General features: G+C 40.9%; 1 protein-coding gene across 3 annotated transcripts; it reads right to left on the reverse strand.

Annotated features, from left to right (window-relative positions):
* Positions 1–1,637: 1,637 nt before the first annotated feature.
* Positions 1,638–11,319, reverse strand: LOC131252478 (nudix hydrolase 26, chloroplastic). 3 transcript variants are annotated; one of them, XR_009174507.1, is made up of 7 exons: positions 10,975–11,319; positions 10,825–10,875; positions 5,804–5,896; positions 3,221–3,315; positions 2,344–2,458; positions 2,045–2,245; positions 1,638–1,986 (listed from the first exon to the last, which is right to left on the reverse strand). XR_009174507.1 is itself a non-coding variant. In XM_058253079.1 (6 exons), the coding sequence occupies exons 1-6, from the start codon at positions 11,302–11,304 to the stop codon at positions 2,159–2,161; spliced, it is 759 nt and encodes a 252-aa protein (XP_058109062.1). In that variant the 5' UTR covers positions 11,305–11,319; the 3' UTR covers positions 1,988–2,158. The 3 variants fall into 3 exon arrangements, 2 of the variants coding, with proteins under 2 accessions (XP_058109062.1, XP_058109061.1); XM_058253079.1 differs by lacking the exon at positions 1,638–1,986 and having other exon boundaries at positions 1,988–2,245; positions 2,356–2,458; XM_058253078.1 differs by lacking the exon at positions 1,638–1,986 and having other exon boundaries at positions 1,988–2,245.
* Between the last annotated feature and the right edge of the window lie 16,082 nt (positions 11,320–27,401).

Genomic DNA, 27,401 nt, shown 5'->3' on the forward strand with positions numbered 1-27,401 from the left:
TGAGAACTCATATCACACGTGATGTGACTTCAAAATCTGAACGGTCCACGTGAAGCAGGATATCACTGCGATGAAAATGCAACAAGAAAAAGAAAAGAAAAGATTGCCGATATTTTGAAAATGCTGCATATTATTGCAATAATACATCTTGTTTTTTCATGGAAATATCAGGAGATTTTGAAAATCTGGGCTACATTTGTCATGGAGAGCAGACCAGCCACCTGAACGGTGTGGGTCTCCCAAGATGGGGCCCACCTGATGAGCAGCTTACATCTTGGGAGTTGGCACGTGTGGCAGCAATTGCACTCCGGTTTCTCTTTTATTTTTCTTTTTTTTTCTTTTTTTTTTTTTTACAAGATTCGCATCCACACGTTTCCCGTCTCCACCATCCTCTATTACCGTGAACCCTCTTTTGCTGGATGGATTGTACAATAATTGTGATTTTTTGCACCATAGGCCATCATGGCAGCTGTGTGCTGGATGAATAGTTATGATCACCGCACCCATGCATAACTCCAAAACTCCGACACTTGACTCGAAACTCAGCCTACTCAACTTCACAAGATCTTGAGCCAAGTCACTCAAGGGGGTGTTTGGATATTAAGTTACTTAAAATAAGCCACTCATGCCTTAAGTAGTAACTTATCTGGATCCTTACTCTTGCTCCGGTGGTAGACTCTCAGGAGTTTCAACAGCCGGTCAAGGGTTCGAGAATCCATAGGTGGTGAAATCCCACCACGGCGTGAGTGTGTGGGGGTGTATGTGCGTGTGTAAAAAAAAAAAAAGTAGTGACTTATCTTGATTTCTACTTGTTAAACTTAAGCTTTAAATAATAATAAAAGGCTCCTTATAATTGATCATAAACCAAACTTATCTCAGATAAGTTATTTATCTACTGTTGTAAGTAGAAAAAGTAACTTATTTGGTGGTATTGAAACACCCTCGTAAGCTACTTATGCCTTAAGTAGCATATCTTGATTTCTACTTATTAAACTAAAGTGATTAAGCAACTTTAAATAATAATAATAATAAGCTACTTATAATTGATCATAAACCAAACTTACTGATCTCAGATAAGTTACTTATCTACTGTTGTAAGTAGAAAAAGTAACTTATTTGGTGGTATCCAAACGCCCTCGCAAGTTACTTAAGATAAGCTACGTATGCCTTAAGTAGCATATCTTGATTTCTACTTATTAAACTGAAGTAATTAAGCAACTTTAAATAAATAAATAAAAGCTACTTGTAATTGATCATAAACCAAACTTACTTATCTCAGATAAGTTACTTATCTACTGCTGTAAGTAGAAAAAGTAATTTATTTTGTGGTATCCAAATGGGCCCTAAGAAACTAACTAGCAAGCTAGAGTTGGTACTCTGTCAGATTCGTCAAGTCAGCTTGCTAACTCAGTCGACTCAACTGAGCAATGACTAGAGCCAAGTTACTTGCTGAGCTCTTGATTCTAATCAACCTATGTAACAGTATTACATAGTGCCGGTGGAAGTTCTGTGCTCTTGTTACCCATCCCAAGCCGGATAAGGGAAAAGGGTTGCGTCGGTTTGGCGACCAGTGTCAAACTAATGCCATAACTTCTAACATAAATCCAAACAAATGCATATCCATTGTTATACTCATATAACATATCAAATATCTATTATTACTCAAATATACATATTAATTCAACCATTAAATATCAATTTGATAGTCGAGTTTTCAGGTTTTTGAACTATGCCCAGCTCTCTGAAGATTAGGTTGCTCAAGCATTTTGGATTTTCAAAAAGACTTCTTCTGCCTTTCTCAATGATTTGAGTTGCCTATACAGTTCGCTAAGATTGTGTTTGGTTTCACCCAGTATCATGATATTTCATGATTAATCAGTCTAATTGGTGCAACAAAACACAACCTAATTTAAAAACATTAACTGACAGAAAAATCAAAACGAGGTCTTTTTATTTTCTTTTCGTTTTTGCTCTCTCTCTCTCTCTCTCTCTCTCTCTCTCTCTCTCTCTCTCTCTCTCTCTCATATTTTCAAGAAATAATCACTACAAAAACACCATATGTAACCTCCCAAAGCTTTTGCACAGATATCAATTTGGATACCATTTTGACCTGCCACCATCACAGACGCACAACAGAATTTCTGGAGGCATCAGTTGTCTATACCTGCTCATCTGAATCTGACTGCAAGTGAGGAGCAAAAACCTTCAAAACTTCCTCGTAAATAGGCTTCTTGAAATCCACTGCCTGCTCAAAAAGAATAACATGCCACAAAGATCAGATTGATATTCTATTTTTTTTCACATCATGAGGAGCACATGTGATCAATCAAGTGAAAAGCTTACAAGCTCGATTACTTGCTGGGGTGTCATCCATGACCACTCTCCAAACTCCGCCTTCTCTCTCCCATCGCCCAAAAGATTAATCTCGTCTTCATTTCCAGTAAGTCTAAGAAGAAACCTGCATATGATTCCAGGAAATGATTTGTGGTTCTCTCGCCTTTTGATTCAAGTCTCTCGCTATCAGTAACTCTCATTTTTCAAAAGCTTGATTGAATAAACTGCAATATTATATAGAGTTTTCTAAGCACACATGCGTGTGAAATAAAGCTCATGTACACGCCACAGGTGTGCCAGCATGGCACATGCCTGCAGTTGGTCCGACCTTGTACATGTTTTCCCAAAAATAAAATATGTTCGAATCAGCATGTGGGCCCCAATGTTAGAAACAGGTGGATGGGTTAGAAAACTTCAGCCAAGTTTTTCATAGCTGTGGATTTGTTTTGCAAACTATGGCCCACCTGATAAGTGGAACAACCTGATTCTTATGCTAGGGCATCAATATAGTGGTGTCGTTCTGACGGATATATTGGATCTCGGACCTACCATGCCATGCAAGCATGTGTAGCATGTGCTTTACTGCACGCGTGTGGGCTTGGATTATCAGAATAACAACAGTAGGCAAGCAAACAGCCATGACATGTAACACAAAACTCTGTATTATCATATAGAAAGAAAAATTAATAATAACAGTCACCGGCAGAAGACAGAAAGCAAGAAAAGCATTGAAGGGAACTACTATTTATCCACAACGTTCGGAAACTCTATCCTTTAATTCCCAAAATAACAAGGTAATGATTCACTTGCTAGTGATTTGGTTGTTTTACTTGAAGTATAATGTGAAATGCAGCTAAAGCTCAGAGGCCAAGTTTGGCGGGCTTACCACTTCTGTGCTTGACCTTTCCAGTTTGATCCCCACGAACTATTAATTTTTTCTTTCACATCTGGAGGGAAATCATAAGTCAGCCAGTAAGGGACCTGCATCAAAATCCATAGTTAAAAACCAATTCTGACTTTTGTTTGTTACCTTTTGAGTCTAGAAGTAATCCTTCCCAGAAAAATTGCCTCCTAAATTTCATGTAGTAGGTAGCAATAGAAGCTAATGTTCAAAGATCTTAGTTGAAACATCAGGATGGGGTTGAAGTTAACTGCTACGCTTGACTAGGGGGCTGTTTGGATGCAAGCAAACTTGCATTGACATGGGCTATCCACATCTTGCTCTCGGGACCTCCTTACCAGTTATAAAATGGGCTAGAGGGGAAGATGTTGTTCCTTGGTCTTTGTTTTTAATTTTCCTAGAGATTAACGCAATCACAGTTGGGCTAAAGATTCCGTTTGCCTTGGCCTCCTAAGGTGTCATATTGATGCAGGGACATGTAATGACCTAACCCTAGATGCATGTATAATCAGGTTAAAGAATATTCAAATAAATACACCAATTAACTAACCATTTCCAAACAAAGGGATTAGGTAAATCTCAACACAAAGATGAGGTTATTCCGTTAAGATCGTGCCCCTTAGCATAAGATCACGTAAACAGTAAAAAGGGATGACCTAGGGATATGATGATATCCCAGATCTAACATAAGTCAGTCCACGGTCAAGTTTGGATCTGATTCTACTGACTAACCATCTCTCTTTTCCGTTCAAACTAGAAAGGGGGTATCCAAAGAGGAACGAAAGGGGTGAAGAACGAAGGGTTCGAGATGAAGAAAATACGAGTCTTTTCTTGTCAAAAGAAAAGAATGAAGATGATTGTTACCTTTTCCTGCACCTCAAAGATCTAGAAAGAAGGAAACCTGAAATCGGAGTGGAATCCTCGACACCCAAGAGCCAATCCCGAAACCCTAATCTCTTGAATAAAGAGGAAGAAAAGAGACGAATTTTTATTCATTCAATAATAATGAAAATAGCGTTTTTCACAACGTATGTATAAGCTATGAAAAAAGTAAAAGTGCGCTAAAGCCCCTAAAAACAAAAACAAAAAAAAAAAAGACGAAAAGCAAAGAAAGTGCAATAAAGCCTCTGAAATAAGGAAAAGAACAAAAAAATGCCTAAAACTAAAATACCCGTGTGGTAGGGTGTGAAATCTGACCCATGGATCTATGGTCAGGATGCAGTCATGCAGCTCCTGCACTCGTAACGCGTCAAAAAATAGGTCCGATGGACCCGACGTCCATCCACATCAACTCCTTCGCTCCGGTACTCTGTCGGTGACGCCTCCTCCTCTGGTACACTCTAAATGGCGTACCACTGATGTCCGCATCACATATCCACAGCTTCTTTCTGGGACAAGGTTAGCGTGTCACACCTTCATATTTGGAACTCCCTTCCCCTTTTTAGTTTTAATAATATTTTCTTCTTACCTTCTCAAAAAATGCTAAAGGAAAATGTTGAGGGAACAAGTTATTCTATTCTTTGTTTGTGAAACGCCCTAAAACAGGGAGTAAGGATGAATGGTGGCACATTTGGGAAGCTTTAATGTGGATGGTGGCATATGTAGCATTTATATTGCATGTGCACATCGACACATGGTGCAAATGTTGGGTGTTTGAATATTGGAGGCACATGTGCACATGGGGCACTTGAACTTGGATGGCCGCACATGTGGTACATTTGAGCATATGCACGGAACATTGTGTTTTCCACGTAACTAAACTAGGTACAAGTTATGCTCCTTTTATTTTAATCTTTGGTACAAGTATCCTCATTGTCCACCTTTTGCAAGGATATGCAATCCTTGCTAATGGTCATATTTTGGGGACACGTCCTTATTTTCCTAAGTTCCTGTTAGGTTTGACAAGCCATGATTAAGTTGTCTGCCAACACAGCTTGTGCCGAGACAACTATGATTGAATCCAAATGGCCCCTAAGGTTACTTGGAGGACTGAGTTCTCTGGTATGTAGTACAGGAACAGGTGCACAGTACACTACTTCCTCCACTACACATTATGCTGGGGTTACTAGATACTAAAATACAACTTAATCAACAATAACAGTAACCATAATTTGGAACACTAACAGTACCCATGAATTGGATCACAAGATCCAGATCAAAATGCACAAGGTTGTTCTTGGTCGAGGCAACATTGGTGTTGACGGGAACCATCTTTCATGGATTGGATGGGATTTACCCAAAAGTCATTAAAACTGTGCTTGTCAAACTCCTCTTAGGCACTGTATACAATATTTCTACAAAATCTTTATCTGGTGACAGTTTGATAATTTTAAGACCTCTGATGTGCTTCAAGAGGCGAATCCAGCAGCAAAAGACTGGAAGACCATGGAGTATGAATTGAGTCTGCTTTAATTTGAGTTGTTTGCTCGTTTGTTTTTTTCTACTAATGCATTCTCAGTGTATTCAATTGTTTGCAATGAAAGCAAATTTCCTGAGGACCATATTATCTCTTGAGGTAGCAACTAGCAAGGCAGAATAAGGACGCATTATCGAATATCAAGAACTTACCTCTGCAATAACTTCTGCAGAAGCAACTCCAGTTTCTTCTCTCAACTCTCTGATAGCTGCATGTTTTGGATCTTCTCCCTCATCAACACCGCCCTGTATACAATGAATGCAAGCAAACCCATCAACTTTTTTCTTTTCTCCAGGAAACAGATGATAAATCATTCAAAGGAGGGACTGCAGAATAGAGTATCCGGATGTCTGACAATGTGTAGCAGGATGGATAATTTTCCTGCCAAGTTGCTAGCAGTGGAAAATCAGGTCCCACGACAGAAAAGAACTGTTTTACATATTTAATCCAGCAAAACATGTTGCCACATACACACAGAAGAACAGATGCTTATTTGTTTCAGCCAGATACTCAATCTAATACCCATTTGGCAGACATCTACTTGCAACCTTGAATTTGAGAATCAGTAGACATTGGTTAGGAAACATGTCTCAAATTTGAAAAATAATCTGAATTTTTTAAAAATGATTATTGTTAGAATTAGCTCTATCCATGTCACAGATATAAAGAAAATGGAACTATGACCTTCATATGGAATCCCCTCAAGTCATAAAGTTGTAACCACTAGTACATCACTGCACAAATCTAGGGCGACATGCCACTTCTGAATCTCGTGATTCCTAGGCTTTTCACATCCTAAAAATAAATTATTTTCTACCAGTTGTTATCACTCCCTAAATCCATCTCATGAGTAATGCTGCGATCCACAAACAACACACCAAAGAAGTACCCACTACACCCCATTCACATGCTTACAAACCAATCAATGAAGTTTGCCACGAGGCCCGAACTGCTTGGACAACTCATTGGCCCTGGAACATCTATGCTGCATTCTACCATGCATGGCTCATAGTTGGATCCCATCTATTTGGCCGATCCTTTGGACCATCTCACACCTCATCCCAAAACAACTGTGCAAGTATCTCATAATGTACAATCAACCACAATAACCAAGTAACTAAGCTTGTAAGACATTTCAAAAGCACCATGTGACAAATGCCTAACTATATCATGTACACATCAACAATACATCTAGGCAATCCATATATCCCATTTTTGTAAAGATCCTAAAAAACCACCCCACCGTCATCCTTGTAGGCTCATAGCCTTGTCCAAGATATCAGGGCCGACTTTACAAATCTTGTTTCGCTAATTAGTCCTCCGTAAGGCCCTATATTTGGTAAGTGAACAAGCCTTCATATCCCTTCTAACCACCTCAAGCCAAGTCCGTTTGTGTCTTCCTCTCATCCGTTTCTCAGGCCCATCAATCCTAATTAATGTTCCTTCCTTAGCAGAGCCACCTTTCGTCTTCATTGCACATGATCAAACCATCTCAATTTTCTCCCCATGTTTTTGTCTCTTACTAGACTAATCCCAGGTTGCTTCAAATGATCTCATTTTAATTCTTTCCTTCCTACCCTTCCCAAAAATCCATCTCTGCAAAATTCAATCTCTACTCATGTTTTCTTCTAACTGCTCAACAATCTGCACCACATAGCATAGCTGGTCGGATATAACTGTCCATCGATTTTAACTAAAACCTCACCACTATGACTGTCCCTACTAAACTTGCATTCCATATACTAAGTCTTGCTCCTTCTAATTTTAAAGCATCTAGACTTTAGAGACTTCTTCCAAACCTCCAATTTGACATTCTTCGCCTTGTCTCTTTGACCAATGACACATGGCCCACATCTTCCGCAAACAACATTGAGCGACGTCATCCTAGAGTGAGGTTTTGGAAGAATGCATGGTTTGGCGATCATAAGCTTCAAGATATGTTCCCAAGACTAGCTCATGCAGCCATGAACCCTGATATTTCAGTTAACCATTGTTTTTCTTCCCATGAGGACTGAGGGATTTGGACCCCTTTATGCAGAAGGGGTCTCCTTGAGCCCAAATTTGAAGAACCCTCTTAAATCAATTATCAGGAGTTTCTCTTTTGTAAGGGGTTGATGTGGTGAGCTGGTTGGAGTCGATATCGGGGTAATTTTCAATCAAAACTTTGTTCTCTATGATGTCTGGAGGCTCTTGTGTAGGTGATAAAGCGCACTCATTTTTCCTTTTTCTTTATGGTGATCCTACCAAGGTGGTGGCGTTCACATGGCTAGTCAAGTGGAATTGGGTTTTGACGATTGATAATTTGAGGATGAGGGGCCTGGTCATCATTAACACATGCCCTTTGTGTTGGCAAGATGAGTCATCGGTGAATCATCTTTTTCTGCACTGTCCATTTTCAAGAAAGGTGTGAGAAAGTTTCTTCGGGCTCTTTGATGTCTGTTGGGTTATGTCGAGGTCAATTGCTGGCCTCTTCAAACAGTGGCACATTAGCGGTCATGGTAACTTTGGCGCTTCGGTTTGGAGGCTCTCTCTCCTAGCTGTTCTTTGGACTATTTGGAAAGAGCAAAATAACAGATTGATGAAATCACCCCACATCCCACACATGCACGCTCTGCACGTGTGTACAAGAAAATGACCGCTTTCATTTTTTAGCCCATCACTACTTTTATTTTCTTTCAAATCTTTAGGCTAGGAGATTTCCTTTTTCTTTCGTATGTTTATATTAGGCAATGAGTACTTTTAGATTTTTCTTATTTAAATATTTTCTTATTTAGACACTTTCTTAATTACAATGCATTCTTATTTAAGTAGTTTCTTGTTTTCTCAAATTTTGGCTAGTTAGGAATTCTATCTTTAGATTCCATAACTTTTATTGCATATTGTAAGGATTGATTATAAATAAGGCCAATGGCCTATGGAAGAAGACAAGTTGATTTATATATATTTTTTTTAGTAATTCTCATATTTCTCTACGGTAGTTGTTGAAGGGGGGAGTGATCTCTAGTTCAAGACTAGAGGACTGTTGAGCTTTGCTCATAGTCTTGAATTCGTGATCTCTAGCATTCGGCTAGAGGATTGTTGGATCCTTTTTCACAATCTCTTTCTTCTTTCCTTTGATCTATTTGCTTCCTCTTTTGAGGTTTTCTTTATAGATGCTTTCGGAATTTGTGCGGCAATCCTAGGGGAGTTTTTCTTCAAGCAAAATCAAGTGTTGTTGAGTGAGCAATGGTCTCATCAAAAGTTGAGGCCTCATCTTTGAGTGGGTTGTAGCGCTTGTTGCATGCTTTAGTTCTTTTGCTTTGTTTTCTTTTTCTTTTATTCTTTCGGCTTTGCCGTGCATATAAATAAATTTTCATCCTTCCCAACGAAAAACAAAAGTGTAAAGAGGTAAGAGCTTCTTCTCTTTTTTTTTCTTTCTTTTCTTTTTCTTAAGAGAGGAGGTAAGTTTATGTTGGCCTCATATCAGAAACCCACTATACCTCATACGACATTTCTTTATTTGTGACTTTCTTGCTTTTAGATTTCCCAAGAACTTTTTCACCACTATTTTTACATGGTCAGTCATCTCTATGACTATATCAATGTCTCCCTAGCCTCTGCATCAAGATTCCTCTTGCCTTTTTCTATTCACTTTCTTCCCATAACACATTGACCTTTCCCCTCCATTTGACATCTAATTCTAGGGCAACTTTTCCTCTCAACTCTCACCTATTCTTTTACATCTCTTAATGCGCACCTCTAAGACCACCAGAATATGTTTCAAAGTCAGGGTTCAGCTGGTATAACTTTAGAGTCCTACATGTTAACCATCCATCCTCAAAGCAAGAAAATGTCTATTTGTGATAACTGATTAGTATGATCCACTATTTTATTTTATTTTTAATTTTAAACACACGCACACACACCACCACACACTCATGCAAACTCAAGAATCACTTCTAATTTATTTATTTCCCAGACCCATGTCTCCCTATGTACAATACTTCCATACATGCCTGCTTAGGTCACCACCTATAAATGCCCTTATGGCCCTTCCCCATCTGCCCAATCCTTGCATTAGTCCACCTAGGTCCTTCAAGTATTTATCTACAATTATTCCATCAAATTATTAATATTATCTTTCCATGTATGCAACCATTTGTAGATATCTCCAACCCCTACGGCTTTTGCTACTTTCAACAAGTCACCCAAACACAAAAAACTACTTACCTGTAAGTGACTTACAGCTTACAGGTTGTAACTCAGATAGGCAAAATGTTAGTGACTTTCACACTTACAAGTGAAAGTCACATACAAGGCTACAACTTAAAAACTAGCAGAAATTCAACCAACCCCTTAGCTGTAAGTGAAAACAGGGCTTTGGCATGTTTTCAAATGTCATCTTTCAGCTGTAAGTGGCTTACAGTTTGAACTCATTAACAGGTGAAATTTCACACCTAAACACTGCCTGTGAGTGAGTAACAGGCAAGTTACTTGCAAGTAATGCAACCTACAGGGATCCAAACAACCACTCAAATGGTCGCTTTCTTTATTCCCACTTTTAATTTGCCATTTTCATACATATTAGCTTGGAAATGGAAAATGGATTCCACGCCAATTTCTTTTGCAAACGGGCTCAAAATAGGAAAGGTGTTGCAGGAAAAACACAACCTCAGTTAACAGCATGGAAAGGAGTATAAATAGAAGAGAATTGTAAAATCCCGAACCGAAGGAGCCTTGAGTCTGCACACGAGTAATAATCCCATTGATCTGATGGGCCCCATCATGGATAGAGAACATGCCCCGAAAATATCCTCAACTAGAAGATCCCAACCATCCTATCCTCCATCACTTCTCTACTGTACTGAGACCTTTTCTGTACTTCTTTATTACTAAAAATTTGCAGGTCATCAGATCAACGGTCTGGATTGCAAAGCTATGTCCACAACTTGAACAGCTACAGGCCATTCCTCTATTATTATAAATATCCTACGGACTCGAATCATATATGTCATCTGCAATATCCCAGTAGTTAATTTCACCATAGAAACTTTTTTTTTTTTTTTAATTTAATTAAATTTAAATTTAAAAAAAAAAAAATCGAAATGATTTCTGAAGAAAGAAAACAAAAATCAATTAAAATAAGAAAAACAAAGAGAGAGAGAGAGAGAGAGAGAGAGAGATCTGGATTTGCCTGCGGCATTTGCCAGGCGCCAGGGATATCCAGCCTTGAAGCATTGAATATCTGCAAAAGGAAAAGGCAAAAAAAGGAAAAAAGTAAAAAAGAAAATTGAGAAAGAAATTGAGGGGAAGCGTAGAAAAGAATGGACGGTGAGGATTGGACCTTGTTTTTACAAGGGTTCGTAAGGCAGATGCCTACGTTCCTTCTGTAGCCTTCAGGAGGAGTTTCCATGGATGACGAAGGCGTCGACGAAGAGACGAGCTTTGAGAAGCGGCTTCGGCCGAAGAGTGGCAATTTGGTGATATTGTGCGATCGTCGAGGGCAAAACGGGAAGGATAAGAGGTGTTGCTGCGGTGAGGATGGAAGGAAAGGAGAGACAATTCGGCATAAAGACACCATTGGAAGGAGGGAAGGGAAGGGAGATACGTCCCCCGCGTGCCCCGGGCTTGGACACGACGTACGTGAGGAAAATGACGCTAATGCCCCTAGCATTTCGTTGAAGGGCCTGTGAAACCAGATATCCGTTTGCGTGCTGTGTAGCTCGGTAAGAGCTGGGCATCGGACCGGATTGGGCCAACTCGATTCGGTCTTGAAATATATGGGCTTATCCGAGCTCGATCCGATCCGGGACCGGGTCTGGGCCATCAGACCCGATATGCGGTTGGCTTGACCCGAATCGAGTCCGACTCGGTCAAGAGAACCGAGTCGGATCAGATTAGGTATAGTTCGGGTCGAATTGAATTTGTGGGTCATTTTTTCTTCTGATGCTCTAAAATGTTCGCGAAAAATGGATAAACGGTGTAGATATAATAAATACATTATTGTGGGGCCCATATAATCTTAATCTCATTTGAGCTGTTCATACAACTTGGAGCTCGAGGTGTGTCTCCGCTCCTCTTTGCACGGCACGTATCTACAGCTGTAAGTGTTGTGTTGGGAAACGGATTGGCTACTCGCTACTCCTCACCACCAACCACGTGCCTGATGGTCAGTGCTCTATGGGCCCTACCATGATGTATGTGTTTTATCAATTCCGTTCATCTATTTTTAAAGATCATTTTAGGACTTTATCCCAAAAATTAGAGGTATAAAAATCTCAGGTGGTCCACACCACATGAAAAAAATAGTGATTGGAAATTCACCATTAAAATCCTCCCAAGGTCCACTGTACTGTTTATTTAATTATTTGACATCCAATCTGTTGATTAGGTCATACAGGCCCCGATGAAGGGAAAAAACAAAAATTAGCTTGATCCCAAACTTTTATAGCCACTAAAATGTTTTTAATGGTCGACGCTCATTCAACACTGTTTCTGTAATGTGGTTCATTTGAGATTAGGATATATCTCATTTTTGGTCTCACACTGTAAAATTATCTGTAAAAAATAGATGAACGCATGGATGAAACACATACATCATGGTAGGGCCCACAGAGCACTGACCACTAGCCATGGTGTCAGGCGGAGTAGCCCGCTGTGTTATCTATTGACGTGTCGTGCACGGCACGTCTCTGCACGACAGACTACAGCTATATCTACACACCGTGGTCCGTGAATGTAGATACATATCGTACCGAGTAAACTCAGTTGGGCCCACATTGAATGTATGTAGTCTATCCATGCCGTCCATCCATTTTTACACCTCATTTAAGGAGTTGGGCCCAAAATTGAAGCATACAAAAGGCTCAAGTGTATCATAGCACAAGAAACAATGGGAATAATGATTTCCATCATCGAAACCCTGCTAGGCCCCACAGTGATTTTTATTTGAAATCTAACCTGTTCATAAAATCATACCAACATGGATGAAGGGAATATAAAAATATAAGCTTGATCCAAAACTTCTATGGCCCCCAAGAATTTTTCAATGGTAGAATTTCAATTCACACTGTTTCCCATGGTGTGGTTCATTTAAGATTTGGATATGCTTCATTTTTGGGCTTAAGCCCCTAAAATTATCTTATAAAATGAATGGAAGGAGTGGATAAAATATATAAATCACGGTGGACCCCACAGAGTTTACTCAGTACGCTCAGCGTATTCAGTTACTCAGTACACAATCCGCTTCCAAACTACAGTATATCTTATCGAGTTATCGTACTGAGTAAATTCTGTTAAGGCCTGCCGTGAATGCATGTGGTTTATCCATGCCGTCCATTCATTTTTTTATATCATTTTAGTGGTTGAACTCAAAATTGATGGATATCCAAAGCTCAAGTAGACCATACCATAGCAAAAAGTATAAGATAAATATATGTGGTAAAGATGCATAGAAATCACTCTGGATTGGTTCCAGATAGGTTCGGATCGGATTCGTTCGGTTCGGTTCGGTCGGATTTGTTGTTTACCCGAATCTGATCCGAATACCATTCGGATCTGCCCAGTCATACCCGAACCTAACCGATCCAGGCCATTGGTTTTGTTCGAATCGGGGCGGATCGAGTCTGATCGAGTCCATTTTGCACACCTCTAATCGTAATGAGTAAACTCTGTTGGGACCACCGTTAATGTATGTGGTTTATCCACACCGTCTATACGTTTTTCCAGATCATTTTAGGGGTTGAGTAAAAAAATGAAGTCCATCCAAAGCTCATGTGGACCACTCTACACTTTCCTGTGGTGTGGTCCACTGGATATGCTTCATGTTTGGAACCAAGAAATAAAATTATCTTGCCAAATGGATGGACGGAGTGGATAAAATACATAAATCACGGTGGGCCCGTAGAGTTTACTCGGTACGTAAATCGATTGTCGGAAAACAAAACAAGGAACGTCTCTCATTCCCTTTTGGCACATTCTTATGTAAACGCATACTTTATCAGTTATTCCCAATTAAAACTTTCCTTTTGGTGGTCATCCAGGCACAGTTATGGTGCGACCCTTATCGTGAGGCCCACTTTTACCTGTGTATTTTATAGGGAGATTGACCATACTTGCCTTGAAGTTTGGGCAAATTACCTGGAAAGCTACAGCAATCCATATATCCTTATAAGGGCCTTCTGACTTCTTTTGGATCCTGTTTCAAACGAAAATGTCCTTGACCTTAGTTCGGGACTTGTACGATCCTGGAGTGAAGTAAAAGTCACCTGTTGTTGCAACCCCCGAGAAATGGATGCATCGGCTACTCCCCCGGCCACCAGCCAATGGGTAGTGCTCGGCGGTCGCAGGGACCCACCACCATGTATCTGTTTCGTCTATGCCGCCCATATATTTTTCCAGTTCATTTTATAGTATGAGACCAAAAATGAGCTCTATCCAAATAGAAAGTGGACCACATCACAGGAAACAGTGATGAATGAGCGTCATAGACCATGAAAATGAGCCTTCTCATTTTTTGGACCAGGCTCTAAAATGACCTGTTAAAACAGATGAACGATCATGGCTTTCACTATAAAAACAGATGAACAGAATGGATGTAACACATACGTCAGGGTTGGGCCCATGACTGGTGACAGGGGGAGCAGCCAATCCGTTCTCCCCTAGAGAATACAGAAGAATATATGAGTTTGGAAGGTCTGAATGTAGCCTTTCACATGCACCTTTTACAGACCTTCTTCTGCTTCTTTCGTTTTCATAGGAAACTGAAGATCCAGCGATCAACTGCCAGAGAGGGATGTTGTTTCTCCTTGTCTGAAATTCTCGTCCACTACAAGGTACTTTTTTTTTGTTAGGCATTTTGATAAGGTAAAGGAAGATCAGAGTCGAGAAGCTTCTTGTCACGTGAAGGGAGCTTACTATTGATCAAACCTCCACCATTTATAGTAGAAAATCACGACTTCATCTTTTCAAACCTTCCACCCTCCAAGAAATCAAACATCGACCACCATCAGTGACAACCACGACCCTTCACATATTCAAAACCACGACCTAGACGAAAGATCGTGGTTCCTGGTCCCCATACACATTGTACATTGGATCTTGGATGTCATGTTATAAAGATCATGATTTTGGTCATCATGTTACATGGGTCGTGGTTGTCATGACAGATGGATCGTGATCGTCATGTTATAATGATTGTGCCTTTCACTGCCCAATGAACCATGACCCATTTTCGTTGAAAACCACGACCCTTCAAGTGGTTCGTGGTTGTCAATCATGACACCTATATAACAGTGAACCACGACCCATATAACATGTCAACCACAATGTAACATAGAGTTAGCACTTTTCGCGGCCCTTACCACATGACAATCACGACCCTCACCACGACCCTATATAACATTCTAGTGCATTTGAAAATTACATTATACGTGAACTCCGCGAGATGACTATAAAATCAACAAGTGAACGTTCATTTAATTACAAGAATAACAGGACAAGGAAGAAGACGAGTGACTAGATGAGAGCTACAGGTGGGCCAATTTGAGGTCTGCAAATCTTTTAGCGGCCTCAGCTTTCACTTTCTTTGCCGCATCGTACTTCTCGATCCAGTGCAGCCTTTTCTCGTTAAAATCCTGGTCGCGAGACCAAGTGGAATAACACTGCTCAATTTCTCTCTTCGCCTCAGAGAAATCATATCCAAGCTACTGGAGTTCTGAAATGGTCTTCAGAATTTTGTGGAGGCCGTTGATCTTCAGGAAGATCGACAACATCCACGAGGAAAGGGAAGGGATCACCTATAAAGGAAGAACGCGAGAAGGACTCGATGCCTTCTTCGAATATCTCCTCCATTATTCTAATTGAAAGAGCAAAGAAATCCATGACTGGCTTGTGGAAGTAGTTTGAAACCCGAGTACCACTTTTATAGGCTGGTGAACAAGTGGTTAATGTGATTAGGATGTCGTGAGACTATTGGTATTATTATAATGAATGAGAAATGAATACGATTTCCTGGAAAAGAATGTGACGCTATTACTGAACGGGTCGTGGATATGACGAACAGTGGGTCGTAGTTGTCATAAACAGTGGATCGTGTTGTCATCCACGTTGGATCGTGGCTTTCATGAACACTGGATCGTTGTTTTATATGGGTCGTGGAACGTGTCTGCCAATCACGATCTATGTACCGTGATAACCATGACCCATGTAACATGAGAACCATGACCCATATCAACTAACAACCACAACCCGTCTTACATAAAAACCATAACCCATATTACATGACAACCACGACCCAAACGACTTGGGCCTTGCTATAAGCATTCTGGTTCAGTTTGGCTAATGAAAGTAGTTTGAAACCCAAGTACCACTTTTATATGACAACAACGACCCTGTCATGTGATGACTTATTATTCTGATTTTTTTATTGTTTGTGATAATGTAATGTGAAATGTAATATACGTATTGATTCATGAACCTTGGTGCATGTTAACCACGATCAAACGTGGATAATTACCACAATATGTTGTACATTCGAAACACGACCATAGAGGAAATCATTAACTTAAAAAAGGGTCATAGTTGCCATGAAGTATTGATTGTGGTTTCCATGACGTATGGATCGTGGTTTCCATGATGTATGGATCGTGGTTTCCATGACGTATGGATCGTGTTTCTCTTAAGGTCGCGGTTGTCAATAACGATCCAACATGGATGACAACCACGACCAATATCAACAACGAACAATGCTTCACATAGACCACGACCCGTACTATGCAAGTCAGCAAAAGTAAAGTGCACATCCATACGACAGTAACGCAGGTAATTTTTGTATATACAACACTCATTCATAAGATAGTAACAAAGGATCAGCCGACAACCACAACCCCTATTACACGACAACCACGATCCATGATAACTACAACCCGTATAACATGACAACAACGACTCATATGTTCTTTTTGCAAATCTATCAAGTTTGCCCCGCTCATTGATATTCAAGATAGACGTCTTCATCCTACATTATCTTCCGCTTGATTTCAGGTGTTCTTTTTGAAAATATCTCAAACATGTTCTCCACATGTTAGTAACTACGACACATGTATATACATAAAAATTTTGATATCTACGTATGTCATGTCCTAATTTTGATGGGTTCTTTAACATCACAACAACGTCCCATATAACTGCAAAACCCCGAGCCATACAACATGACAACCACGACAATACCCATACAACCGCAACCCTTATAACCTAACAACCACGACTCATATAACCTAACAATGACGACCATAATTACAGTACAATATCAAGACGGACCCCCGTCCATTTGAAACCATCTCGGGCGGGAAATATGGAAGAAAATCTCCTTTTTCTTGAAGCTGTCAGGTCAACACTTGTTTGACTGTCTTGACCGTCTGGTGCACTGCGTGCATGCCACCCGTGGTGCACGTGCTGTCCAGTATGGGCCCCATCATAATGAAATCGTGCAATCCACACCGTCCATTCTCCTAGGGATTCCCATTTGAGATGTTGGGCCAATGTTCAAAATGATCCAATGCTCGGGTGGCCCATAAGTCGTGTTTGGAGTGTTCACTTACAGATTTCTACCGATCTGAGGGTCAGATCTTTCTGGGTTCAGATATTGACAACTAAAAAGGGTCCTAGAGTTATAGATGTGTGTAAAGTCTCGGAAAAATCCATACAAAGACCCAAGTACCACCTCAGGCAGAAATCACTAAGGGTCGAATCATTTAAAAATTAGACGAAAATTAATTAAGTATTAAACTAAATAATCAGTGGAATTAGCTCGAATCACTTTCTATACGAACTGCAAAACCCAAAATCATTAGAATCGTTAACCCAACATCACCTAGAAACCTAGGATCAGTCTCAAAACCCAGTTGCTCTCGGGAGCACATTGAAACTCCTTATCGGACCTAGACCGCGCATCGAAAGTCCAATGACTGCAAAACTATAAGGTTATGACCACCTTACTGGGCTTGACAACCTTCATGGGAATCGAGTTCAAATAGTATCTAGAAACACACAACTTGAACCTAGAGCGAATTGTGTGAGAAATGTGAATATCTTTGTAAAATGAACTCAAACTTAAGAGAATTGGGTCGTTCGCTTGCAGGCCAAATTTAAGGTTTCAAACCATTAGATTCTGACTCAACTACACCATTGGATTAGGAAAATTTTCTTGCACCCATTAGTATACTTGTGGCCCTGATCGAGTGACGATGACCGTTGAACTGAAACAGGTCCTCCACGGTCGATCCACAAATTTGATTGGACCAAAATCTTAACCTAACATAGATCCATTGTTAGAGAACTTTTTTCAAACCGTATGCAGGCAATGGACCTTCAGATGAGCTCCGTTGGCCCGAGACAGTCACCTTTCAGCTATAACCTAAGTATACCATGGCCCTGGGGCCATTTACATCACTTCTGAGCCTATATAAGGGCCTTAACCCACCCCTCTCTCATTCCATACGAATTTTCCTAACCCTAGGAGAGAGAAGAGAGAAAAGAGAAGAAAAGAGTGAGGAGAAGTGTGAGAGATTTGTGGTTTGTTGCTGGGATTCACCCTCACCACTCCACGTGCCAAATAATCTCTCCCGTGTCGCAACACCGACGAATCCAAATATATTTTTGGGTAAGAAATCCTAATCTTAATCTATTTTAGAAATCCAAATAGAGGAATCGGTGAAATAACTAGCCCATTTCAATGATTAGGTAGTCGTTGTGCCGTAGATAAAGACGTAGTGTACGAACCGAGTTCGTAATGAGCAAACTGATGAAAGGTGCAGACTATAAACGTTTAGGTTATGGTTCTCAAGGCTTTCAATATCAGCTAATGATTTATATCTGACTTGATTACTGCCATATGATCTTAGTTACGACGCTTTGTATATATTATATGTATGTGAACTATGTTGAATACAAAGATGCATTCCATGTGTTTGTTGAAATGATCGAATGAATATGAAATTATGATTTGCGTTCGTCATGACTGTAAACGTAGGATTCATGGTTGTCATAGGGATTATGATCATTATGTGTAAGGATTTGCTATAATATATGTCGTAACTAACCTAGACAATATATTGGGTAAAGGGTAGCCTAAGTTTTTGATAAAATGTTTGAATGAGTGTGAAATCCTGATTTATGTTTGTCATGATTTCTAATCTAAGATCCATGTTTGTTATATGCTTTATAACTTATGTTGCATAGGAAATTGATGTAGTTCATGTCGTAACTAATTTAGTTTATGTATTTAGTAATGTGTAATCAAGTATTTGATAAAATGTCTGAATGAGAAATTGTTGATGGATTGTGTTTATCAAGGGTATCGATGTAGGATTCTCGATCACCTCATCCATATGTATAATTCCTTTATGAAATCTGAATTTCGTCTACGTGATTTATGTATGAAATACATATATGTATAATAACATGTTCAGTGTGTTTGTTAAAATGCTCAAATGGGATTTGTTTTTAAAATGTTCGTTAAATGCTTATATGATTATCACATGTATACATATACTGCATTTGAGTATGATTGGGACTACTATGTAGTCCAGGCAATCGGTAATGGTTACCGTTTGAGTGGCCGAGCTAGTCTCACCACAGTGGATGAGTTCGATGAATTCGAGTCGCACGATGATTATTGACAGTGGTTAGGCCACGTAGAGTGCTCGTGCGCTCCATGTCGATTAATTCAGTGTGCGCTCATACTAATCGAACTTGTCGAATAACTCGATTGGCTTAATGTGTGTTCACCATGTATGGATGCTACTACTTGAATCTAAAGTACCATTTACCAATGTAAAGCCTGTTTCAACCATGATACCACGATCTGCTAAGACTCATGAGCCGGGCATAGTGGAGTGGTCGAGCTGTCGGCCTACGCTAGGGTGACGAGCCTCCTCGTAGTGACCAGTGAGTAACTCAAACTCGTGAGCCGAATACGGTGGTATGGGACACTGTATCCGAGCTGTTAGCCTACCCCGGCGTAGCCTGGCTGCGGTCCCAGCGTGGGTTTGGGGTGTATTGTCTAATTTAGACCCCCTTCGAAAATAGCGCTCTAGTTGGTAGGGCGTTAGTGGAGTGACCTCGAGTATAAACTTTCAAACTTGCCTATCCACTGATTTTCAAATCGGGGGTGATGTTGCCCAATAACTTGCCTATCATATGTGATTAACTGGGATTGACGACCCTAGATGGATCATCATTTGGGTAAATGATATAAAGGGAGGTACCTTAGCTTCCTGAATTTGCTATATGAATAAGCCTAATTAAGAACTTGGCTAACACGACCATACGCCGCATTGCATGTGCCTTTAGCGAGGAAGAGCACAGTGAGAGTTTAGTATGCGCGACTGTGAGATAATGTCGCTGAGGGAGTGCAAGCGAGGGCATGCATCATTTCCGCATATCATCTTTGCATTAATAAGAGTATCTAGGATTGTTTGATGTATTGCTTTATCATTTCTACTTGACTAAATTGATAACATGTTAACCTTTGTTTTATAGTTCCACTGAATTAGCTACTCATTCCCACCTGGGATTGTATTTTAAAACACTAACCAGACTCTATTGTAGATGTAGGTAATGACGAAGTCTATGCGGCTGAAATGGACTTCGTGGACGAGGAGGAGGAATTCTCCTATGTTCAGTTATCAGGTGGGTCTTTGCAGACCTTGTTCCGATTCAACGGGATTATAGGGTTACACGGATTAGTTGGACAGTTACACTTTGATATTTTGTAAATTTTGGAATCATACATGTATGTACTCAACCCTGTTACATTTTCATACTCTGGAGGCAGATAACCACTTACTTATCTCAATACATATATTTCAGTCTTTCACTTGCTAAATTACATTAACTCTGGAGTATGATATGTTGTTTTAGTGTAATCTCACTCATGTTTAATGCACTAATATGGACAACATTTAATCATCATTATCTATGTTGCATAAGTGATGCGTTGGAACCCGGGAGTTGAACTTTGCTCGACCCCCGATTTTCAGGGCGTTACAGTGTGTCCAGCCCCAACCACTTTTCCTATTGAGCATTCCTAGTAATGTCATCCCCACACTATGTTTTCCATGTGTCGTTACTATATGTGTACACTTAGACACCTATCCATTTGCTCACTTATTTATAGGGTCCACCTCTGATCAAAGTCGTCGATGTGGGTCGTCTGTCCAATCCCAAGCACATCTACTCGCTGAGCAGTTTGCAGTTGGATCCCATAATTCAACAGTTGTGATGGGGAGGTTGGTTGTTAAGTTTATCCATGGGACTAGTAGACGTCCTATTTAGTTTTCTAAAGGTTTTGGTGACTTGTCCAGATGAGCGGTTTTGATGAACGGTTGAAGGTTATTCTCACCATCTTGGTTTAGGTTAGAATCATTTATTAATTAACAATTATACTAACCAAGGTTTTAATGGTAACACCCGTGTACCAGAGGTGCAAGGTGTTACATAGTCATTTTATATCCATTGCAAATAGATTTCTTGTAAAATCACATTCGGTTCTTGACATTTGAATGAGTTTTTGGTAGAATAGAAGCCTAGGTGATTTCATATTCATATCACTCATCCCAAGCCTCTAAATTAATGAGTTTTAAGTCATCTTCCTTTAGATTAACACTCTAATGAGGGTTCCAACCTTTACCTTAAAGATGAATTTGAACTTTACCATTGTCTATATATTAAACCTAACCATATTAGTATACCGCTTGTTTAAATCCTATAGAATACCCATCTAGGTGAATCGAATTACAACCTACCATTAGTTGTAGGAGATTCACTCAAACCTCTCATCACATTGGTCACGTTAAAGGAGCACTACGTGCAAGGTGTTTAATCTTTGAGTTGAAGCCTTGACAAAGCATTTGGATCAAGATCGGGGGAGCAAATGTGAGTTAATTGAAGTATGGGAGGATATTGATCAAGCAACCCAATACAACACATCAACGAGGCTCAATTTGACAAGTAAGTGTCATTGAGTGAGTCTATGTACACACATTCCTTGTGTAAGATTGAGTGTAAGAGTTTGATTGCCAAACTCAACAAGGTTCTTGTGTAGGACATTGGTTCTTATGTAGGATCAAAATCAAGTCCTTATGTAGGCCACCGGACTTGAGTGTGTGCATGTTAGTCTCTGAGGGAGCCTTTGGTGGGAGTAAATGTTGGTCCTTGAATTATGACTGAGGTTCATGGTAAGCTTATAGAAAACCATATAAGTCTCCGGGGGAACTAATCCTTGTGTATAATTATAAAGGTTAGAGGTGAACAAGATTTAAAACCTCCATTAGTGAAATTCGGTACACTCACGGGTTGAGTGCGTCCACCGGGAGTGAAGTAGGAAAACCGAACCACTATACATGCTTGTGTTTGGGATTGTCTTTAAGCACTTATTTAATTATACTTATGTGATGAATTGATGAATTATATGCATGCATGATTAGATTAATGTTAGGATTAGATAGGTAGCACATCCCACATACACATGTACACTATCTTGTCTATAGGCTAGTTACCTGATTGCCACATCTTTTGTAGTATGTGCAATTAGGCCCACTAATGGTTTGGAAGCCTTAGTGTTAAATTGTTTTACTTAGTTTTAATTAGAAATTAGTTTAAGTAGGCAATTAGATTTAATTGACATGTTTTATTTGGTCCAAATCACCCTTGTATAGGACATAGCCATCATTCTATATCTTCTATATGCTCTTTGCATGCATAGTTGTAGTATCTTATTCCATGCAATTTCACATCCCTCCCAGATTGTACCACTCGCCCTTCAAAGCCAGTGTGGGCCCACATTTAGAACACACGACCCCACAAGCAGTCAAGTCGGCCTCACATCAATGACACCCACGAGTCACCACAAGCCTGCTACATTAAGCCTCAAATCAAATGTCAAAATCATCATTGTAGCCCAGGATTCCTGATCTCAACCATCCCACATCCAACCGAATCCCATTGGACGTTGGATGACAGATCATGTCCATTCCATTTCATCCGTGCATGTATTTTATTTCATCACACATTTTTCAATCTTGACCATCAAACGCCCTTATCGAGGCATTCTAACGTTGTATGAAGGATCAGATTTACATATCGATCACACATCATGCATTTTTTCCATTCCTCAGTGTATACCTGGTCTTGACCATCCCACATTCACTTGGAGCCCTTTTAATGTTGGATGACGAATCACATCCATTCCATTTTATCACTTCATGCATTGCATTTCATCATATTATGCATTTACATTCATCTCATTTTTATGCAACATTCAATAAAGGAACCATGCTTCCAACCATTCGAATTTCTAAAAAGACCTTTGGGACGTCGGGTCGCAAATTAGGTCCATTCTATTTTTTCTGGCATATCCAATCCATTTTTCTGGCATATCCAATCTTGACCATCTAAGCTTTAATCGAGGCCATTGGACTTTATATGATGGATCGAACCCGCATCACACACATCAATCAAACCTTGATTATGATTGTTTGAATTTCCAAAAAAGATATTTTGGACATCAGGTAGTAAATCAAGTCCATTCCATTTCATCTAACATCTTTGATCCTAGTCGTCTAATACTCTAATTGAAACCATTAGATGCGGTATGACATATTAGATCAACACATATCGATTACCCCAGATCTTAACTGCCCAAAATTCTGATTGGAACCCATTGGACGTCGTATGATAGATCAAATCTATCCTGGGCCATACCACAATACTAAACTTTGCAAACATAACATCCATGCAAATGCTATAAGATAGGTGTGTTTGCTCAATACAAAAGGCCAACAAAATATTCCCAAAAAAAAGTAGACATAAGATGGTCAACCTGACTTCACAGCTTTAAGTTGGTTGACTAGGGAAAAGAATAGATCCAGAATACATTGTTTTCATACATAGATTAGCGTAACCATGCTCTCACTTGCAAAAAGACTTTTTACGAGTGACTGTGACAAAATACATAACTTGGATGGCTATAAAATAATCCAAGCAACTCTAGTTCGGGACACTTGCAAAATTATTGCATTATAATGCAGGAGATCTGTAAAGTTGTAAAGTGCGTAGGCAACTGGCCATTACAAACAATAGGCTTGCAAGTGATTTAGGTGATTGTGCAGCATCGAAAAAACTACTCTTTCTGATCCAACGTGTGTTATCCTCATAAGGCCTCGTGTGCACGGGCTCCAACCAGTGATTTATTTTTTTAAATGTGTATGCCGATCATTGACATGAAAGGGTTGGAATAAGATATTATAACATTTTTCCCACCCCTCATGAATTGTCTGAGTTAAGCTTCTAACCAAGCAAGCTTCTCGATCATGACATTGTGGCAAGCAAATGAACCAATCGCTTCTTCATCTACTTTGGGTGAGGTGTTCACTCGCTTTGGCATTCGATTATACCCCAACCTCAGCTAAATGGGGGCATTTATAGACACCTATTCCCGCAACCGGTGGAACATCAACCAATTGTATAAGAAAAGATTTTTCGCTCCTTTGCTACGCTGCCTAAATCATGATGAGGCCGATTATGTACTGTGGGAGATCCACGAAGGGATTTGCGGAAATCACTCGGGAGGACGATCGCTTGCACACAAGGTCTTGCGACAAGGGTATTACTGACCGACCATTTAGCACGATGCTCGCAAGCTCATCCAAAGTTGTGACAAATGCCAACGATTTACGACCGTTTTAAGACAACCACCTGAGGAGCTGACCCCTTTGGCCGGTCCATGGCCCTTCGCACAGTGGGGAATAGACATCATCGGACCGCTCCCTTTGGGGAAATGTCAGACCAAGTTTGTCGTTGTTGCGGTAGATTACTTCACAAAGTGGACCGAAGCCGAGCAATTGACTAAAATAACCGAGCAAAAGATCACAGACTTTGTTTGGAAAAATATCGCCTGCCGATTCGGGATACCTCGGACCATTGTTACCCACAACAGGAAGCAGTTTGACAACAAACAGTATCGGAAGATGTACAATAATCTCTGAATCAGGAATGTTTACTCGTCCCCCCATCATCCTCAGACGAATGGGCAGGTTGAAGCAGTCAACAAAATCATTAAACAGCACCTTCGAATCAAACTTGATCGAGCTAAAAGAGCGTGGGCCGAAGAGCTTCCTAAAATACTATGGGCATACTGGACCACCACTTGGACGGCCACTGGAGAAACTCCTTTCTACCTTGCATACGGATCGAAGGCCGTCACTTCGGTTGAGATCAAACTGCCTTCAGCTTGGGTGAACTCATTTAATGAGCAAGACAATGAAGAATTACTAGCTTTCAGACTCGACCTTTTAGAAGAACAAGGGGAAATGGCTTGACTACGGATGATGGCTCGGCAACGACAAGTAGCTCGGTTCTACAATGCCCAAGTCAAGGTTAGACGTTTTCGAGTGGGAGACATTGTCCTCCGAAAAATGTTCCTAAACACTAAGAAAGTTAGTGCGGGCACACTGAGACCCAATTGGGAAGGGCCCTATGTTGTCTCGAGCACCATCCGACCCGAAATATATCGGTTGGAAGATCGAACCGGGTAATTACTTCCCCATCCTTAGAATGCTGAGCATCTAAAGGTCTGTTATCCTTAAGTCGGTCGATTGAGCAATTGGAGAGACTCGATTAAGCAAAGAATGAAAAACATATAAACTGAATCAAATGAATAAGAAAATTGAGTATATTCATTCATCAGTATGAGTTTTACATCGGATTACATTAGTTTCTAATTTAGAATTACATTGATGGAATAACAAACATAAATGTGAAAAGAGTCGGCCACGACACACGATGTCCCCTCTCGGTTTGCAGATGCTCTCGAGCCCGGCTTGAAGCTTGGTGTGCTTGAAGTGCCTGAAGCTTGGTGTGCTTAAAGTACTTGACACATTCAAATTAGCTCCAAAGTTCATCGGGAGCTAACACAGGAGGTGGTTAGGACTCCGCTGTTGCCGCCACTCGGAGCAACCTCCGGTGTCGCCTCAGGAGCAGTCTCATAAGTGACCTCAAGATCAGCCACTGCATCAGCAGACCCAGCTGCCTCGGCCTCCGAACCTTCAGACCCAAAGCCACCTTCATCAAATCCTGAAAGATCAAGGTTGGTGAATGATTGCTTCATCAGTTCCATGCACTTGATGTAACCGTCCTGATATAAGCGATCTTGCTCCTCCAAATACTATTGGGACTCAAGAAAGGCCTTTACGGCCTGGACCTTAGCCTGCTCAATAACAGCCTTAGTCTCGGTCCTAAGCCGAGACAACTTCTCTTCCGAAGAAGTTAGGGCCTGGCGACTCAGCCAGCTCTCTTCCTAGGCCTCTTGCAATTGCGAGGCCAAACGAGCACCCTTGGCCCCGGCTTCGTCAACGGCCTTCCTGGTGAGCCCTAAGTCCCCAGTCATTATGTTGAGCCAAGTCACGACAGCAGCGAGTTGTGCTTCCACATCCCCTGCCTGTTTCCGAGCATCGGCCAGATCCAAGCTAGCCCTGAGCACGCAAGGAGCGAACTGCAAAAGGAAAACGTAAGGTCAGATTAAGCTAGAGGAAATCGACGGAACAAGCGCGAAGTGCAAGTCTTACCTCGAGAAGCATCTTCGCCATATGAGAGAGAGTCTACCTCTGGGGAGCTTCGAAGAGGGTAGTAAAGTCTTTTTCACTCCCATGGGAAATCGTCCGGAGAGCCATGTCCGACACGACCCATTGGAAGACCGACGTCTCCTGTTGAGTCGTCTCCCCTCCTGAGGGCTCCCCACTCCTCTGCTCCTAAACCTGCTCTGCAATAGGTCATGGCTCAAGAGCCGCCTGGGACTCGCCACCGCGTCCGCCACTTCCGCCCTTTCCTCCGTGTCATGAACTATGACGGTCGGGATGCCTGGGGCAGCTTAGCCTTTGAAACTATCTTTGGCTTCTTCGGAGGCTAAGTCTTTGACCTCGAAGGAGCCTTTATCTTGGAAGGTGGATGGAGAAAGGGCCGTGCCTCAGCCATCTCTGCATTAAAAGCAAGGTGGGTTAAACGAAATTCAAAGGGAATACAACAAGATAGCAAGAAAATACCTGTTAGGGTCGAGTTCAAACCTGAATAAAAAAGACACTCTGGTTGGAGAAGTCTCTTCCAAAACCGCTGTTCCGGACTTAGCGTCTTCAGATCTTTAATCCGAACTAAAGCGCCGCCTCCGAGTTTCGGCCTTCGCTTGGGGATATCTGCGAAACGCACTCAATCAGATTTAAAGACACAACAGTGTAAGAAGATAGAGAAAAGAAGACCGTACACCGAGTCACCTGCTTGGGAAAACACCCGAGGAACACGAGATTCGATGAGCCCTGGCTCGACAGTCTCCCAATGGCCACATGCCCAGAACCATATATCTCTCTAATGCTTGTTGGAGGTAGGAGTGTTGGTTATCAAAGGTCCGCCCTTGTTCCACCAAGCACACAAAAAGTACCAGCCGGGTTGCTGCGGGTTCGGCTGTACTTGAAACAGATGGAGAAACTCATTGATAGTCAGTAGGGGCTGCTCTATCTCAGCCCACAACATTAAGCATCCGAACAAGTTCCTCCACCCGTTCAAAACTATCTGCTCAGGCGCTATCCGGAGTCGGGAAAACAAATCTCGAGCTATTCCCTGGAGGGGCAGACGCAAGCCGCACTGCAGAGCGACTTGGAAAATAACGACCACCCAGCAGGAGGGTGGTCGGGTAATTCACTTGGAAGAGGGAGACGAATAATA

This window comes from Magnolia sinica, chromosome 1, assembly GCF_029962835.1.
Source record: "Magnolia sinica isolate HGM2019 chromosome 1, MsV1, whole genome shotgun sequence".
NCBI classification, from domain to species: domain Eukaryota; kingdom Viridiplantae; phylum Streptophyta; class Magnoliopsida; order Magnoliales; family Magnoliaceae; genus Magnolia; species Magnolia sinica.